General features: G+C 36.7%; 3 protein-coding genes across 4 annotated transcripts; 2 read left to right on the forward strand and 1 right to left on the reverse strand.

The window, feature by feature from the left end:
- Nucleotides 1-671: 671 nt before the first annotated feature.
- LOC113713560 (wound-induced basic protein) lies at nt 672-2,091 on the reverse strand. The gene is made up of 2 exons (XM_027237317.2): nt 1,885-2,091; nt 672-1,042 (listed from the first exon to the last, which is right to left on the reverse strand). Exons 1-2 carry the CDS (start codon nt 1,953-1,955, stop codon nt 970-972), a joined length of 144 nt encoding a protein of 47 aa, XP_027093118.1. The 5' UTR covers nt 1,956-2,091; the 3' UTR covers nt 672-969.
- A 5,669-nt stretch (nt 2,092-7,760) lies between these two features.
- Nucleotides 7,761-13,719, forward strand: LOC113713571 (ethylene-responsive transcription factor-like protein At4g13040). 2 transcript variants are annotated; one of them, XM_027237335.2, is made up of 7 exons: nt 7,761-8,214; nt 9,903-9,956; nt 10,160-10,293; nt 11,347-11,431; nt 12,702-12,876; nt 13,101-13,222; nt 13,324-13,719. In XM_027237335.2, the coding sequence occupies exons 2-7, from the start codon at nt 9,920-9,922 to the stop codon at nt 13,461-13,463; spliced, it is 693 nt and encodes a 230-aa protein (XP_027093136.1). In that variant the 5' UTR covers nt 7,761-8,214; nt 9,903-9,919; the 3' UTR covers nt 13,464-13,719. The 2 variants fall into 2 exon arrangements, with proteins under 2 accessions (XP_027093136.1, XP_027093128.1); XM_027237327.2 differs by lacking the exon at nt 7,761-8,214 and adding an exon at nt 8,556-8,867.
- Nucleotides 13,720-15,797: 2,078 nt separating this feature from the next.
- Nucleotides 15,798-18,244, forward strand: LOC113713587 (uncharacterized). Its single transcript, XM_027237346.2, has 4 exons — nt 15,798-16,003; nt 16,160-16,273; nt 16,641-16,745; nt 17,785-18,244. Exons 1-4 carry the CDS (start codon nt 15,865-15,867, stop codon nt 18,045-18,047), a joined length of 621 nt encoding a protein of 206 aa, XP_027093147.1. The 5' UTR covers nt 15,798-15,864; the 3' UTR covers nt 18,048-18,244.
- The last annotated feature ends 679 nt before the right edge of the window (nt 18,245-18,923 follow it).

The raw sequence follows: 18,923 nt of genomic DNA on the forward strand, positions 1-18,923 counted from the left end.
AGTCAGCCCCCTACCTTGGCTGTGTATAATTCCCAAAGCACTTCTCCGTGCTGTGGCTGCGGGGTAGCCCCTGATTTGGTTTGCGAGGCGCAAACTGACAGGCGACAGCAGCAGCTTGCACAGCGAGCATTAAGCAGAACGGGGCTCAAGTACCTAAGGATCCTTTGAGGCAACTCGGTATCTCATGTATGCATGGACAACAAATCGGCGAGAATGGCAAATAATCAAATTAGATATGCAATGTTTACTAAACAAAATCGGTACCCACCAGATCAATAGCAAGAATCGCCACTTCACCACTGAAAGAAGTTTGGCCAGCATAATTCAGTGTAGCCACGGTAGCAACATGGTTTATAAACCTACATTGCCCCAAAATCCCCAAAATCCTAGTAACTGGAGCTTGAACAATCACAGATTAACAACTGCACACGGAGTCAAACCGGCCCAATCAGATTCTCTAAACTAACTTACAAGGAAGTTGCTAGGTCATGTGACGATTCAAGAATGACGGACTTGTATGCGTGAAAGGCTTACACGGAAAAGCACAAGGGACCCTAAAAGAAAAGGTAACTTGACCTCTTAACCCCCTTTTATTGTCTTCTAAAAACAGTCAAACGTCATTATTACAAACACTTGTGCAACACCCATCATGTTACGTCTTAAGAATTAGATGCGCTCACTGTAACTTTAAGGATTAAATATAGAAGGAAACTTCTCATACAGTACTTGGAAGCAATGCACAATGCAAAATATGAAAGACCTGACCACCTCTAAGTCTAAATGTCCATCCATCAAAAACTCATAATGGCAGTATTTAACCAGGCAGGGCTTACATAATGATGGACTACAACTTCAGAAGTCAGAAAACAACACGAACAAATTTCATCTTTAGCATCTGTAACTGAAAGTTTTACATCACATGCATCTTAAGGCTCACATCAAGGAGATCGCTCGATCATTACAAGAAGATTATTCAGTCATTACAGGCTTGTTCTCACTTGCTTTAGGCTTCTGTTCCTTTGGCTTTTGTTCCTCATTTTTCCTACAAAAGTATGAATGAAAATCAGGGGAATGTCTGGATAATAGCAATTACAATGACCACAAATAAGATCCCTTAAAACGCCCTGTTCATCTTTTCATAAGAAATACAGAGATAGCATTATGAATGTTAAGGAAGTCAACCATGAAAAGATGGTAACAGACAAAAATAACACAAGAAGAAGCTTCACCATCTTTCCACTGAACCAAAATAATATATACTCTCTTACAGGAAAATATCAATCAATATCTGACAACCACATACAGGATCTGAAGGTAAACTATTGTTGGAAAGGCAAATTAAAGCAATAGAACCTTGTATTACAAAAATTCGAAGAAAATAAGTAACGCATTACCACAGCTATATCCATGTAAAAAAAAAAAAAAAAAACTCCATGCCACATAACAATGGCCATAAGTTCCCCGAAAAGAAAAAACATGTAGCTTTTTCCTTTTTATTCGTCCTCAAAAAACCATATCCAAATTTAGCGATGTTTTCTAAGTCAAACGACGAGAAGCACCTTAATGCGAGCTTCCAGAGAAAAACAACAGCTTATGCAACTTGCACGAGAACATGGTTAAAATAAACCCATAGAAATTGAAGTCCATAATTAGGGATTCAATTACAGGGCTAGTAAGCATGTTATGCGAGAGAACATTGATTTCCTGTAGCTCAAGCTCCACAGACACAATCTCCACCATTTTTTCTTCCATCTATTGCATTTTCCATTGTTAATTACTGTAAACCACCCCCCCCCCCTTCAACACCTACCAGAAAAAAAGAGGAAGAAATGCAAAAGCTAAAAAGGGGGACTCGACATAAATCACTGGGTAAAAAAGGGGTACCTCTTGTCTGAGGAGCCTCCTTTCTGGCTGAGGAAGGATCGGAAAAGTGGGGAGTTGACGTCGTAAATCATTGTTGTGTTTGCCGATGAGCTTCCGCAGACGAAAACCCTAGCCCCGCTCTCTCTTTCTCCTTGTTTCTGCGGTTTCTCGTGTTACACGACCCCCGCGGACGGGGAGATTTTTATGTGTGAGAGGGAGCGAGACTGGATTTTGACTGAAGTTTGTAGGTAACATTTTCTGGTGGGCTGATGATTAATTACATGAGAGGCCCAATTTCACAGGTCGGCGAAGAAGAAATCAGCCTTATCGGTTTTGTTTTCTCTAAGGCCCAATGGAACATGCAGATGATCTTTATTTTTCAGAGCTCCAATACAGTGGCACTAGTATTCTCCGAATCAATACCCTTTTAATTTTCAAATATATGTTCCAGCAATTTTATTATTTTACGTGTAAGGAATACTACTCTTTAACACTAGATGCCAATCGAGCACTTATTAATACATTTATAATTCACCTAAACTGTCATGTATATACACATATTAACAATTATTATATTTTCTTACATTTATATACTTTCGTTATTTAATCTTATCTGTCATTCTTTGTATTTATTTACTTTCTCTCATTAATCTTACATTTCTAAAAATATAATACCCAAAATATATCTTAACGAGTACCCAGTTGACACTTTTTTTTTTTAAGGATTTTACTGACGGTGCCCATAGAATACACATTAACACATATAATATTCACCTGACCTATCATGTTTATACATGTACTAATAATTATTACTCTCTCTTACATTTCTATTTAATCTTATCTACCATCTCTCGTATTTATTTACTTTTATTAATTAATGTTTCATTTTAAAAAATATGACACGTGAAATATCTTAACGGATGCCCAACCGTTAGACAAACACTCCCCCCCCCCCCCCTCCTTCTTTTTTTTTTAATATATATATTCAAACAAGTGTATATTTGTTTTAGGCTGTTCTTTGGATTGGTTTTCTTTGAATGAAGTCCACAAGACTGTTGCTCTTGCCGTGTCCGAAACCTCACGGATGCAACACGTGCATATATCCTCTTTATCTATTCACCGCTGATGCTTAAATGGGAAGTTGCCTTCCTGCGCGGGGTGCCACCTAAGACGCTTTGTAGTTCATAGTACTACCAAAAACAGTGTCGTCCCAAGGGTCAAATGCAGACAAGGGGTGAAAGTACTATAAAAACATGACATTTACATCTCACCGCTTTTTTTTTTTTTTTTTTTTTGGGGTTAATTGAAAGTATACTCCAAACCTTAACAAGAAAAAGATGAAAAGGAAAGAAGTTTGAGAGTCAGACAAAATATCCCCTAATTTGAATAAACTTTTGTGCAGAAAAACCGTTTGCACACAGGACAAATAGCCTCACCTTTTGGGAATCGTACAATTGTAAATGTGTTTGATGCGTTTTTTTTTTTTTCCTTTTTTTTTTTAACTTTTAGTTTTTCTGGTATATTTATCGGGGATTTGTGTGTTATGCATGAAAATTCTAAAAATTTAAAACAATAATTTGCTGTTGTTTTAATTCGAAACCTCCTCTCCCAGTAGAATGGATAAAAATAGAGTGGAGTTGGATACAAAAAGAAAGAAAATTTTCACCGCGCAGCTGACGACATTAAGGGGATCAGCCATGAAGCTCATCATGATGGGAGCACTAGTAGTGTCTTTTCCGTTAAATGGATTAGAGACAGGTCATTGCTGTTGCACCTAATTAGCTTTCACATGAATCGGTTTATTGGAATAGTAGTTTTGGTTAAATCCATAAAAATTACTATGTGGTTTTGTTGGGGCCTTCAACTGGTCAGATATCGACAACTTATGTCCAAGTTACGATTTTTTTTTATTAGATTCTTACGGTTGACTTTTCTCACCTAGGAACCGGTCCAAGGCTAAATGAGATGTTAAAAATGCTTTTAATATTGTTGTTGATTATTTATTATGCATAAGTACTTCATTGCATCCACAATTTTTTTTTTCCTAAACAATGGTGGGATTTAAAAAAGCGAGAATAAAATTTGAATTTACTACTTCTAAATTTTAAGATCTTAATTTTAACTTCCCACCAAGATCTTTTCCACCAACAAACGAATCACTTTATTGCACCTGCTCGTGTATATATATATATATATATGAGAAAAAGTTAGAGAAAAGAAATACAAGTTATGAAGCAACTAATATAGTAATAAATTGGACAAATAATAGCAGCAGGCCAGCAGACATAGAATAGAAAAGAAAACCAACCGTATGCATTAAATAAAAGAAATGTGCACACTCTACGTCCGATACCAAAAAAGTCCTTTGTTGTTTATTATTTAGACAAGGAGCAAATCCAAATAATTACAACAAATAGCAAATTCCTCTATATTATCTCCTGAAAAATTACTTTAGGATCACTAGTATTAAAGCCAATGGATTTTTTTTTTTCTTTCTAAATGCTTTTTTTTTTTTTTGATAATCTTTCTAAATGCTTAGGCCTTGTTTGGGTTGCGAGTTTTTATAGAAAAATTCTCACACGTATTTTCTAATCATTTATTCATTTCATACACATCATATCATTATAATATATATATATATATTTTTTTTTTTTTGAATTAATTTTTTCTACACTGACAGTGTATACATTTTCAGCATTGAATGAATAATAAATATGTAAAATTTGATTTTAAAATTTAAATTTTATACATATATTATGAATCTAACGATGATAGTGTATACATTATTAATGCATATACGCATATATTTTGCAAAAACTTGCAATCGAAACGGGCTTTTAGCAATTTTTAAGGTTCGCATAGAACAAAACAGTAATAAAAGAAGAGGGGCAGAGGATGGATTGGGGTTGGCCGAGCGTTATCTAATGCAGAATACAAAGCTTATATGGCAGGCCGTCTATCCAATCATGCCTTCGTCGGTGCTTTTCTCTCTTGTTCTTCACTTCTTGGTTCTCCATTTTTTCCTTTTTTTTTTTTGCTCTTTTGTGCTTTGGACCTTTGGTCGATTTTGCGGCCAACCAACCAAAGCCTATTAATAATTGGGTTTACCCTTTACTGGTAGCCCACACCAATTTTCGAATTCCGTAATTGTCCCTGCTATGTCAGCCGTTGTTTTATACTGTCTCACCCGTACAAGGAATCCTCAAATACCGCCTGAAGATGTTAGAATGACAAAATTATCCTTCCATTTGCAGGCTTGCATCAGGGGGCGTTCCGTTCAATGAAACTAGTGGACTACAAGTTATTATCCTGTTCGCCCCCAAAAAAAAAAAAAAAGACTACAAATTATTACAGCCTTCATTTCACGTATTTTGACAAAACATTCCAACCATATTATTGAAGGCTTCATGTAAGTAAAGCCACTCTCATCCAAAGCAATATCTTATTGTTTGCCTTGTAGCATCTCTATTGCTGCACCTATAAATTTCCTTTTCATTAGACAGCTGGGAATGCAATGGAAAGGAGAATAAATACAAAAACAAAACAAGTGAACGTTGAAAGCTTGTGAATGATGAGGAAAATTCTATTTGTCAGGGCTTTTGTATTCCTTAAGGAAGCCCATGACTACGCAAGTTTCATCACTGCCTTTTTCCTGCACATAATGGCTTGACTGGCGTGGCCTAGCGCTCCTCTATCGTTGGTAAAATATTCCATCCCCGCTTCATCCCTGGCTTGTCCGTAATAGCGCCCCAAAAAACTGACCAATAAAATGTCCATTTTGGGATTCATTTCAATTTGAAAAGTGTTATTTGGATGAAGTCTTCTTGTAAAAAATATAACCAAAAGAAGAGAAAAAGGATGGATCCAATTTTACCGACTTCTCGCTTGATGGAATGTAAGCACTATGAAGAGAATAATTACACATGATATAGTCTATTATCGTTACTACTGTTGAACAATATTTTTTTTTTTTTTTTGTGTGTGGAAGGTTTTGAATTCAAAATTTTCTACTTACAATCTCTTTCCCCTTGCTATTCAATCCAACACTCTCTTGTATTTACTTTCGGGCAAGTTTATTATATTTATTTTCACTTTCGACCAAGTTTCATATGCTATTAATTATATGCAAATTCCAGTCACATTTTGTCATTACTGGAATTTAGATTTTGCTTAGCAGTGAAATATATATTAGCCACACTTCTAGAACCTTTTTTGTTCCTTTAAATCAAAACAAATCATTTAAAAAAGGAAATAACATTTTTGTAGCGATTGGTTTGAAATACTTAAATAGTTGTTGAGTTTACCATGTGATGCTTTAATCTAAATACATCATCATCAATTTGTTTTCCTCAAAAATTTGGCTCTCTTTAGATTCGTGGCATATTTTTTAAATTCAATGTTACAATACATTTAAAAAATACCTTAAACAGGATCTCAAACACATCATCCAACAAATACACTATAAGAAATTCTACACCTCTTTTTTCTTTCCTCCATCAGCACCTATCGCCACCACCACTATCATGCACGCCACTATCCTTTCTTCTTCTTCTTTCTTTCTTCTCACGTCTTCCTCCCTTCAATCCCTCCTTCTTCCTTGATAGCCCCCCTCAAGGTCACAATTAGAAAAGAAGAGAAGGAAAGGGAGTTGTAGTGCAAGGGTAAGGAAAGGAAAGAAAGGAGGGAGGAAGAGAAAGGAGGAAGAAAGAAGGGAAAGGAAAGGAGAGAGACTGAGAGAGGAGAGAGAGGAGGTCGGAGTGGGAAAAGGTAGTGGAGGATGAAGGAGGGGAGGATGGTGGTTGGTGGACGGTGGTAAAAAATTAATAAAATTTCAAGAATATCTCAATAAAATTTGAAATTATAAAAACATATTAAAATACATTTATGTAAAAAGTTTTTAAAATATAATACTACATTATTAGTTTTTAAAAAATACTCCTAAAAATAATTAATCCATACCACCCTTAATTTGGCGAACAGAATCAGCATGTGCTAGACGCTCATTAAAGTGCTGCCAAGGAAGTAGGTAAGAAATGGCAAATTGATTTGCTGTCGCAATCTATAGGCAATTATAGAACTTCTCAATGGGCAATCATAGAACATGTCGTCAACTACGTATTCATGTCTACAAATTACGAACATCTTAGACATAGTGTATGTAATCGTAATTTGGATAAATATTACTGTAGATAGCACAGCTTATTACCTGAAATCCTTGCATGTAAATCAAGAGATGAAGCCCATTACCTTTGGGCTTTGGCTATTAGAAAAAGAAACTTTACCGGAAAACCATTGCCTCGGCACATCCGATATAAAGAGCCATAATTTTTTCTACCAAAAGAAAAAATAGATCAATAAAATCTAGTATAATCTTTAGACCGTATGGCATCTCATAAACGAGACCAAGGTGTTACTTTGGATGTTAAACTTGCACAAAAAAAACTTGTGTATCTTGTGTGGGGGGCATTGGATAAAAAGTGTACTATATATCTGTCGAGTTTTTGGGAAACAAACGTATACAAAACATCATGGATGCCTGCCTTGTAACTTCAAGAATTGCAGATTGAATCCACCCTGTTTTACAGAAGGTTGATCCTATGAGTTGAGGCCTGGGAGGGCACAAGAAAAGCCCATCCTGGAGTTGAAAAACTTATCCCGGTGGGAGAAACGATCAAACGAAGCCAAAAGGTCAACCTCTCTTAGATGCTTACAGGTAGCATACAGAGCAGTCAATCATAAAGGGTAATGAAGTAAATTCGGATCATCTAAAGATACCTTTACTGGTAGTATTAGGAAAATAGTGGTATGGGTATTACCGTCCTTTCACAGATTTACGAAAAATTTCACTATATATAAAAAGAGTAGTAGAAGCATACATACGTTCCCCTTCTCGTATTCAACCAACCACCTCTATCTCTCTCTCTCCCTCTCTCTCTGTCTATGTATGTTTCTTTCTTTCTCCTATTAGTCACTTTCTTTCTATCTCTTGTTGTAAATTGTAACAGGGAGAATTGGCGACCCCATTAGGCCATTACCACACCAATAGCAGCAACCTCACACCACCACCACCCTCCCCTCTCCCTCAAAACATTATGAGACTAGAAATAAAACAAAAGGTGGTAGATGCATGACTAACAACATCAACTACTACTATCACCCCCCAAGCCCATCCCATCCCATCCCATCCCAGCCCCTCCTCCCCCTCTATCTCTTCTATGCTCTCTTTATCTTCACCACCCTTTCCCTTGTAAACCGTAATCCTTTAGATTTCTCCCTTGGAAAACAAACACAAAGTTGACAATCCTCGGTTTCCACGCTTCTCGCCACTTCTTTTTACTCATCACTTCTCAGGTGCCACCCCCAAGCCCTGTATTACAATATGTGTGCTTAACTCGCAATGGCTTTTCCGTTGCATCTTTGCCTATGCCTTCCTTGCATCTTTTTCTTGGTTTTGTTTTGTTGCGTGCATTGGTCTTGCGGGGGACTTGTTTTTCGGATTGAAAGAAATTCTATGACATGTGGGTTTCTTTAAAATTGGTTGGCATTTTGACAACTGTTCTTTTGTTTCCCTTTTTTATTTTGTTGTTGGGACTTGGGGGTTGTTTCTCTTTTTCACATACTGCTTCATAAAAGGTGGTAGGTCGGTGGGTTGACTTCGTCTCAAACTATAGAGGCAGTCAATTCTGGAAAACCAATGGTTTGGGAGATGATGTTCAGTTCTTCCAATTACTGGTTCAACTCGGCATCATGATTTTTATGGTCCAGTTAGTTTATGAGGGATTATAAGTTTAGCTGTCACCTAATATGGTGAAGTAGGCGTTGAAGTTGCGCTTTGCCACCTTGGCTCGTCCTTCGATCTTTTACCTCAACTAGTTTCTTCTTCTCCTTCCTTTTTCTTTTTTTTTTAAGAAGCTTGGACAAAATTAGCTAATACATAGAATTGGGAATCGCTGCATGAGCTCTCTCTTCCCTTTCCCCGTTTGACTTGCAGTTCTAATACATAGGTAATCTGTTGCTGCCTCTTTTATCCCTTTCAACCCGCTGGACTGCTTTTAGTCTAATCCTATTATCATGGGACTTGGCAGCTTATTCTAGTAACAGCTAGTTTAACAGAACCGTCGCTACAGGAAATTGTCTAGCTGATGAATTATGGCATGTAAAACAGTACATTCTTGGTTGTTAGAATTTGTTGGTCTCTTTGTGGCTTTCCTAGATCATACTAAGTGGCACAAATTGGGTTTGTAATGTGAAACATAATGACTGCTATCTCTGGATGGTTAGTATACCCAACTTTCCCATTGTAATATATTAACTGAATATGGGGGAGAATTGAGCTCCTGGGTGTCGTTAATCTATGGTGAATTATGGCTACGGCTGTTTGACGGTTCTGGTTCAGAACATCTTAGTGGACAGCGGCTTTTTGGGATTCTTCTGAGTCGGACTTAGTGTTCCGCTTCTGTCATTGTAACTTCCTTATGTGAGTCTTGAGAATGCTATCATGTTTAGCCCATCCCCTGATGTTCCTTTTCAGGACTTCCGCAGTTCAAGCTGCAAGCTTAACAACTCTTTTTTCTGATTTTGAAAAAGCAAAAGGGATATTTTGATTTTCGAAACAATCCACAAGCTTTCAGTCTTCTGGGTTTTGGCAGTTCATCATAGCTTCAAAATGTTAGCTTCACTTGCATGCCTTTGACATCTTCTTTGTTCTCCTCAAATACGCCTCATACCTGACTAATTTCCTCTTTCTGATGGCTTGATTTCAGTTCAAACTCTATTCTTTTTTACTTTTTTTTTTAAAAAAAAAATCTAGTTAGCATATTCTGCACGAGCATAGTCCTAGCACTGAACCAGTGGTTTCCTTCTTTTGTTGATGCACTTTCTTCTAGTGGCATTCTCTATTAATATCCTGCTGCATCTGTTACACTGTCTATCTTTCTGTTTACTTTGTCTTCTTTTCTGTATTTCACTTCTGTTTTTATTTGCTAGTTTATCAATTTGTATCTTTTGCAAATTTCATGACCATTGTGTTTTCTGATCAGGAATATTGAAGATAGCCATGGTGAGCATTCGAAGACGCAAACTCTTAGGTTCTGGTATGCCAAGTCCAAATATGTTTTCTTTAGTTGATGCAATGTTTCAATAAAGCTTCCTGGGATTAGTTTTTTGACTCTATCTCACATATGTGGTGCTCTCTTCCGTTTTTGCCATAAAAAATGAAACACATTTTCTAGTTTGTTAGTAATCTTCTCATAATAATTCATTGAAAAGTATCTTAAAATTAAATGCCACTTCGTAGGGCGCAGCAATCCCTTCTTGGCCCCGCTGCCCAAGTTCTCTGAGAATGGGTACACTCCTGAAATCCGCATGCAGAACACTAAACCATTCAGTGTTCATCCTATACCATCAATCGATGTTGATGAAACAAAGGAGGTATTCATTTAATCAAACTCTGGTTCTTTTCTTGTGCTTTACTTTGTCACGGCTCGTGTCAATCTCCATGTAGGCATAAGTTTTTAGCTAGTTGAACTTGCATCAGATGGTTTGATGTTATCCTTGAAGTTGAAATGAAAATTTTCAGCTTAATGCTGAATGCTTGATTTTCTGTTAGTTCTTAACTCTTAACAGCAGAAAGCATTGAAGACAAGATTTCAGTTTCTAGCTTTTCTTTAGTTATAAGATTTATTGCCGGAGGAAGAATAAACAATTTGTTTAGAGCGTTGTTCTGGGAAAATAGATGAATTGCTTTTTTCTATTAGTTTCATTCACACGTGTATGTATAAATGGTTTAATGTTCATTTCATTCCTTGTAGATGTTGCTTTTGAATTCATGTGAGAATAAGTCAGTTAAGATTGGTCTCCTTGGTCTTAATTTTGGTTAAGCCCATCTCCTGCAGTGATAGAGCATGGTATCCCTGATGCTTTTGGGTCTATATCTTTGTTCCCTTCATAAATGCGACAAAGTTTTTATTGGACCTACATTTATATGAAGGAGAAGAAGTTTTTCTTGGCCTATTGAATGGGTTAGTTATAGACTTTGGAAATTCCCATCTGTTCATGCAGAATTTGTATAGCCATGGGAGTCTTATATGCTTATACTTTTGTTATCATGTTTATGTCAAGTAGCAGGTTGGTTAACTTTTATTTGGAACTCTGTTATTTTTTTCTTTTGCCTGATATTGGTCATGGTGATTTTTTTCACTTCTTGTTTCTTTGTAAGTATCAAATTGTTGTACACTTATGTATAGTGTTTGTTCAGGAAACTGTTGTATATTTAATATCCATGCTCTCTGAAATATCTGTTGTTTGCCAAATCATGGATGTCCTTTTCCCTGGACTGAGAATAGGTTACATAGATGACTGAATTGGAGAGGGATTGGACTTTATCTTGCTAATCAGAAGAACGTTCTGGATAGAACTGTAACTTTAGGTCTTGATACAAACTGCAATGATATACTGTGAATGACTTTTTGCTGCATATTCTAGAAACTCTCCCCACTGAAGGCCTCTGGGTCATCAAATGTGCCTGCTTGTACAGAATTAAAGGAACAACATACTCGACAATTCCCAGGTAAGGTTTCTCCATTCTAATAATTTCTTGCAGATCTGATCGACCTGGTTGAAAGAAAATATGAGATCTTGTTGTTCCGTACAAAGATGCTCATTACCTATTCTAAAATTTGTGGTGGCATTGTAGTTATGCAATGAAAAAGGAAAAAAAGTGGAACTTGGAGATCTAATATGTGTTATCTGCATAATGTAGGACAAAGACAGAAAGCTAGTATGAAATTTTGCTCTGGTTTTTGTGAAAGAAGCATCCAGGATGTCTAATAAGTATTCAGAGCCTATAAAATTGTGAAGTAGAATAAATTAAGATTCCAGCCTATGCTGTGCTTTTAACAATTGCTGATATCACCCATATCATTGAGAAACTAAGGTTTTATGGACTTTATGACTTTCGTCTGGGTGGAGGACCTTGTGGATTAGTTGGGTTAGGTACCAGCAGAGAATTGGCTTAAACGTTTATTCCCTTTTGGCCACGGTGAAAACTGTTTACTTTGTGTATATAGTTCTTCTGGAAGGAAATCCTGGGAGATGTAGCCTTTTCCATGAATTGGGAGATGCAGTGGAGCATTAAGTGATTTCATGAACTACAAAAAAGAAGTTAGTTTGACTGTATACTGGTGAGGAAATAGGTGAATGCCGTTAAAATTTGTAAAAATGCTCTAAAGTGGCACCACTGGATTTTGAGGTTCTTTTCCAATTATGATGGCAAGGAAAGTTTGGTCAACAAATCTAGTAGATGCATGAACGTGATGTGATTATTTCCTGTTCTTTGGTATGTTTTTCTGCATCTAAGATCACAGAAAAAAACTCCTTTAAGTTTTTAAACTGATATAGTTACTTTTATGTTTATCTTTTCTCACTCTGAACATCTAAGAAGTCTAGTAGAAACATTTCTCACTGATAAAGTTTAGCTTACTGCAGAACTTGAGTGTCAGATCAACAAGTAAAATGTAGGAAATTGCTGTGTCTGTGAGACACATATGTCTATGATAGATTCATAATCAGCTAGGAGAATTTGCTTTGTCTGTGAGACACTGACAAATATCAGAGTGAGTTTTGCTTAATATCTGACTTTTCCAGGACTTCAAGAGAATCACCTTATATTAGTTTGGTGTGCAATTTATTTCAGCAAATCCTGATTTTTATTTACTTTTCTTTGCTTTCAGTAACATAGATGTTTACCCCTTTTTATGGAATTTCTCAATGAAGAATTTTACTGCTCCCATTTCTCCTACCTTTACCCATTAAACCGACCAACTTATTCATTACTGCAGAAGTTAAACGCAGAAAGCGACATAGGAGAAAGCATTTTGAGAACCAAGAACAATGTGTAATGAGAGGTGTCTACTTCAAGAATATGAAATGGCAGGCAGCCATTAAGGTAGACAAGAAGCAAATCCACTTAGGAACGGTTGGTTCTCAAGAAGAAGCTGCTCGACTATATGACAGGTACAATAGATATTTCTAAGCATTGCGAGAAGGAAAATGGAGGGAAGCTCTTCTCATCGTGGGTCATGCAGGATTAGTCTATATTGACCCACTTTCTTAATGATTTCATTCGATTGAATCTTATTAGCCTTGAATGTCATCAAGTGCTACCCATTAAGGTTTTAGCTATTAGAGGGGCAAGGAGCTTGAACATGAACTTCTGTTGTTGTTTGCTAATTTTGCAGAGCAGCTTTTATGTGCGGCAGGGAACCTAACTTCGAACTCTCGGAGGAGGAGAAGCAAGAGCTTAGGAATTTCAAGTGGGATGAATTCTTAGCAATTACTCGTTCCGCAATTAATCACAAAAGTAACTCCGCGTATTATGAACTACCAAGCCTGTTTTGTCATCATCGGCCAGTTTGTTCCTTTTCCTGTGTTTGTTGTTCATGAATTTATCGGAATTTGCAGAACACCACAGAAGAAATGGAGCAGGTTCACGAAGAAAATCGGAGTCTATGATGCTGAAAAGGGCCTTGGAGAGTGAGGAAGGAGGCAATGGTCTCTCAGGTTCAGAAGACACTGCAGAACCAGACACATCGGGTTCCTGAAATCCCCATTCCCTGCAGTCGAGCAGGCTGAAAAGAACAATTTTTATTTTTTGGGCAAATTTTTAAAGCATTCTCTGCCTCTTATATCTTGTTCCATTTTTTTTTTTTTCAAATTAAACGTAAGAGCCCCTATTAGGGCAGATGCATGGTCCGCTTGATTAACAGAGAGTGTATCCCTATGATTTTCAAAGAATGCTCAATCATGATTACGTGGGTCACAAAGTGTTTGAGTAAATGGGGAGTAAGACTTTTTTTTTTTTTTTTTTTATGGGGAGTAAGACTAAATACAAGGGTGACAATAAATGTAATTGTATGTAATTGAAGATGGAGCCTTGCCTACAAATATAGCACTCCATTTCTTCTCACTCTTATCATCCTCTCCAATCTGAACGAGTTCTAGAGGGTAAGACCTTATTTGTGGTCGAAAAATTGCGTTATTTTTCGTGATCACATTTTTCTATTACTTTTTTTTTCTCACATGTATCGAATCGCTACAGTAATTTTTCTACTAAAAAAATTCAAGAAAATGCAATCCAAACAAGGTTCCAAAAATAAAATGGCAACATCCTCTTTTAAGTGAAAATCAGCAGCTTTGTTGCATTGGCTGAACATATAACTAATGCGAAAACTGTTGAAGAAAGGCGGGGCCTTCTTTTGCAACGAAGAGATAACGGATGTGCAGTAAGTCCGTCATGAACACATGCAAGAATGTTCACATCGACATCGTACGTACTCAGACGTTGAATTCTGTTGTTCAACTTTCATTGGCTCTTAAAAGTCTGGTCTAAAAAGGCGTACGTATAAATAAATTAATGCGATTGCGCTTTCAACTACATATGACCGAATAGATTTTTTCATCCGACTTCACGTAATTTAAACCATATGGGTCCAAGTGTCCAGCTGCAGAAATTTCTTTTAAAAAGACACACCACAACTTTTCAACGTCAGGTTTTTCCTTATGGTACGGCAAACACTTTGTAGTAGACCCAAGCTCTATATATAGAGCCAGTGACTCAAAATTTCTCACACTATTTCATCAATTTAAATATTAAAAATGTGACAAAATTTGGAATATAGCCTTGTTTGGATTGCTTGTTTCCGTCGAAAAATATTGTCATTTTTCGTGATCACATTTCCCTATCACCTTTTTCCCTCACATATATCAAATCGCTACAGTAATTTTTTCATGAAAAATAACGAAAAATACAATCCAAACACAATAAATCAACCAGATCAGATCTACTCAAATTTGTGCCTTTCCTTATTGCAAGGGAAGCCGCTTTGATTGTTGTAAAATAAATGCAGGTGGTTTAGGCCGCTAACCCAATCCAATGCCCCCAGTCCTAGACCAATCTATATGCATCCCCCGGGGGGAGGGGGGGGGGTCGGACCGAATTCCAATTCTTGCAAAATATAACTAAACTTTAGTTTGGGTAGTAGATTATTAAGAAAATATTATAACTTTAGTTTACAAAATATTTTTTAAAAAAAATATTATAACTTTTTTTTTGATATGATGTGTGCGAAATTAAAAAATGATTACAATATATGTTGATGATGCATGTAAATAAAAATTGATAAATAATCTACTATCTGAGCAGACCCAATTAATTATTTTCTTGGGATTTGTGCAAATTTGCCACTTTCAATTTGAATTGAGGGTTTTACCAAGTTGTTATTTTTATAGAAAATTATGTTGTCACTAGCATAATTTTTAATGAGTTCGTCGTTAGATAAAAATTAAATTCTAAATACATATACTTTGTCCAAATTGAGGGGTGCCTTGGAGTGTTCCACCACTTAAAAGCCTTGCCCTTACTTTTACATGTTGCTAATCGTGCCTTGATGTCCCAATCTTCCAATAATAAAAGCAAATTTATCACAAACTTTCGAGAACCATGCCCTTATGTTGCAAGGAGAAATGTATGAAAGCGAAGAAAAGTTAGTTACTTTTTTTTGATGTGAATTTAGTAAGCAAGAACATTGAAAAAAGCTTCCCGTGTTGTAGGACTTTGAGGAGAAATGGTTAGTTGCATAGAAAAATTGTTAATAATTGCTACTAACTATCAATAACTTCCCTTTTATTCTCCAATATTTTCGTTGTAACCAAACATATAGAATAGAACCAAAAATAATTTTCTTTACCTCACATCTTCCACTTCACTCCGCCGCGAACTATTCCTCCATTTATGCGGAGCCCCCGGGGCAAGTGAGCCTGATTTCGAAATTGTTAAAGAAACTCTTGGGCCCTCACTCGGGCTTTCCATTGATGGATAGGTCCGAATTGTTTTGGCAAGCCCAATAGAATACTTTAATCCGAAATGGCTATCCATTGAAGACGTCGTAGTTTTGTCCCAGTCGGGTGTAGTGGTGTGCTGCTCAATTGCGATTTCTGCCAAAAATGGCTCCCTCATCTGCTGGTGATGAAACTACTCCGGAAGTAATTGCTTCTCCCTCATCATCATCATCATCATCTTCTTCTTCTTCTTCTTCACTGGATATTTGGAAGAATAGGATCATTATACCGACTCTCGTCGCAGGTTAGCACTCATTTTGTGTTATTGTTTTTATTGAAAGGGGCGAGGGGAGGAATTTAACCCTCATTTGTAGGTAGATGGGCACAAAATGCTGATTTTCAAAATTTTGTTAGCATGTAAGCGGATCCTTACAGTTGTGTTGACTTGTGATTGTGATAGGGATTGGTGGTGGAGGAGTAGGATTAATATCTAAGCATCGGAAAGTCCATGGCGTCGCCAAGATGTCTGCTACTTACGCAGCTAACTTCGCCATCGTCACCGGTTGTTACTGCGGTAAATTCTCAGTCTTTGCTCTAACATTAGATTCACTTACTATTGTTTAAAATGTCTGTCAATTAGCCTTGATCATCATGATTTGGCACAAATGATGCTGTTGTAAATATCCGGTAAACTATGCTCTCCGTGTAAAATGTTGTCGATTAACTACCAAATAGAGCTTTCATCTTATGTATTCCTTTAAATGCCAAAGCATCGAAAAGCAAATAAGATTATTAAGTTAATTTGGAAATGTGCGATATTCTAAACGGTTCTCCAAGACGATCATCGCGAAATCATGCTGTTAGGCGAAATTTGGTTAATAGGTAGATCCATTGTTTATTGACTTACGAGTCCTTGCTAATTTGAACTTCAAATATGGCAGGTGCAAGGGAATTTGTGAGAGTGAGTCGAACTGGTAAGCCTGATGATTTATTCAACTCATTGATTGGAGGCTTCGGAAGTGGTGCCATCCTTGGACGCCTTCAAGGTACAAAGTCCTTGCTTCTTTACCTTGGTTCTCCTATGGAATGCGGTGCCACCTCTTCTTTACTCTTATGTGTTATGTTTGTTTCTGAAAGCAACCAATAAAGTCATGTTATATGAGACTACAAGTAGTTGCAAATGCAGCCTTAATAGATTGACATTTAGCAGGACTCGTGGAAATTCTGACATTTCTCTGCAACTTTTTAGGTTTATCATCTGTAAGAAAGTTTGTTATTGGCATGCTTTGAAACGTAAGGAACACATTCGGTGCACAAGTTTTTGACATTAGGGCAGGTTTACAACATTTTTTAGATTACATAAAAGATGATTTGATGATCTTACAAGGATACAAGGACAGTCAAGGTTATTTAACGTTTTAGCAAGAGGCACCAAAGCTGTTTGAGATTTACTGAATAGTTGTATGTAACTTTTTCTCGAGTTTTCTGCTTTTGAGTTTTTATTGGAGATAGCAAATAATTAAGTGGACTTAGCGGAAAATAAAAAAGGAATCAAGTAGATTAGATTGATTTATTAAAGGCATTGGGATAAAGAGTACATGGACTTGTTGTTTCCCCAGAACATATTTTAAGCCACCATGCTGGCATCTGTCTCTTCCCTCATGCCAAATGAACCTTAACGTTGTTAGTCTTGCTCTAAACAGCTAATGAGTTATTCATGATTGGGACTAGGAGAACCTATTAGCTTATTCACAAAAAAAAATCATCAGGAATCTTCTATTGCATTAGCTTTAGTCACAATTTGCATTATTCTGAGCACATAGTTTCCCATCTCGACAGGTGAATTAAGGTTTTGGTAGTTGCCCACATAACAAGAGCTTTCAGCTGCCGTGTTTCATGGCTTATACTTTTTGTAGTTAACCATATGTTATCTATGCTAGTGATGCCAGAGTCAAATGCGTGATTTTGACACTCCTCTTTAATTTTGTTTTTATCCAAAGGATCTTTCTTGGAATGAAAGGGTTTCAAGTCAAATCACTATAAAACCCGTCAAAAAGCAATTAAATGTTTCTGAATCAACTTCAGGTGGTCCAGTTGCTGCTGCCCGATATTCAGTCATCTTTGCTGTTGTTGGAACAACAGTTGATTATGCTGCTCTTAAGATAAAACCTCTGTTGAGAAACTTCTACAACTCTCTGGTTGGTGACAGTGATAAGAGTCAGCAATGGTTGAAATTGCCAGAATGGTCACCGATCCAAGTACTTGATGAGGAAGCTCTTGCTGCAAAACGTGCAAGGGAAGAACAAATCTATAGAAGTGTCCACAATCTGAAGAAGGAAGAAACTTGAGAAATTTCTTCATCAACTCTTGGTTTCTCTTGTTCTTTTGGTTTCCTTTTTCTTAAGCTATTATCTCATTTTGTAGTAGGCATTACATAAAATAATAGTAATAATAGTTCTCACAACGAAATTTGTTCTTTTTGTGGTCATTGACCTCACTAGTTTTGAAGTCTTTGCTTAGGGATTAATGATAATACTTTCTGATATTCTTCCATTGCAAATTTATGGCTATCCGTTAAAAAATGGCATGGCTGTGTCCGATAGCTATCCACTTCATTCGTACGTGCCTCGTGGTATAAACATTTGCGAACATTTGCGCAGCACAGAGAGACTAAAGACACGAGTGAGTTCACCATCCTGAGTATAAACATACGAACAATCACCATGAAAGGCAAAGATAGAATTAATCAAGAAGCCAATTGTATCAGTAAAAAATTTGCCTCGGCTCTGCTGTTCAAAATCACCGATGGGAAACAGAACTTCACTCTTCTATCACATAGTAACTCCAAATTAACATTGACAGGGCAGATTCTAAATCTGGCAAACGTCAGGCTGAATACATGCTAATCATATGCATCCTCCCTCTGTCCAAATTGGATACTGCCGGATTTAGTGATCCAAGTTGTTTTTTAACGTAATTTACAAATAACATTGGTACTCGTTCTATTTTATAAATGGAACTTCCAGCGCCACAATACGTTCAGGATCAAGAATGCTTCATATAGGTCTTTCGCTATAGGTTGTCTTATTCTAATGCCAACCTCATTTTTAACCAGCTCCTTATAAGGTTAAAGGTGCAGGTACACGGTTTGGAACCCCTAAATTGTCCATGGATACAGTAACAAAAATAAGTCCAGTTTAGTAAAAACCAACAAGGGGGTAAAA

Source organism: Coffea arabica, chromosome 1e (genome assembly GCF_036785885.1).
Source record: "Coffea arabica cultivar ET-39 chromosome 1e, Coffea Arabica ET-39 HiFi, whole genome shotgun sequence".
NCBI lineage: Eukaryota > Viridiplantae > Streptophyta > Magnoliopsida > Gentianales > Rubiaceae > Coffea > Coffea arabica.

Coding starts and splice junctions, on each gene's coding strand:
- LOC113713560 (XM_027237317.2), bottom strand. CDS start 1,955: ATGATTTACGACGTCAACTCCCCACTTTTCCGATCCTTCCTCAGCCAG. Junction 1,043..1,884: donor GGAGGCTCCTCAGACAAGAG/GTACCCCTTTTT, acceptor ATACTTTTGTAG/GAAAAATGAGGAACAAAAGC.
- LOC113713571 (XM_027237335.2), top strand. CDS start 9,920: ATGGTGAGCATTCGAAGACGCAAACTCTTAGGTTCTG. Junction 10,294..11,346: donor ATGTTGATGAAACAAAGGAG/GTATTCATTTAA, acceptor TGCATATTCTAG/AAACTCTCCCCACTGAAGGC. Junction 13,223..13,323: donor TTCCGCAATTAATCACAAAA/GTAACTCCGCGT, acceptor CGGAATTTGCAG/AACACCACAGAAGAAATGGA.
- LOC113713587 (XM_027237346.2), top strand. CDS start 15,865: ATGGCTCCCTCATCTGCTGGTGATGAAACTACTCCGGAAGTAATTGCT. Junction 16,004..16,159: donor TATACCGACTCTCGTCGCAG/GTTAGCACTCAT, acceptor TGATTGTGATAG/GGATTGGTGGTGGAGGAGTA. Junction 16,274..16,640: donor CGTCACCGGTTGTTACTGCG/GTAAATTCTCAG, acceptor CAAATATGGCAG/GTGCAAGGGAATTTGTGAGA.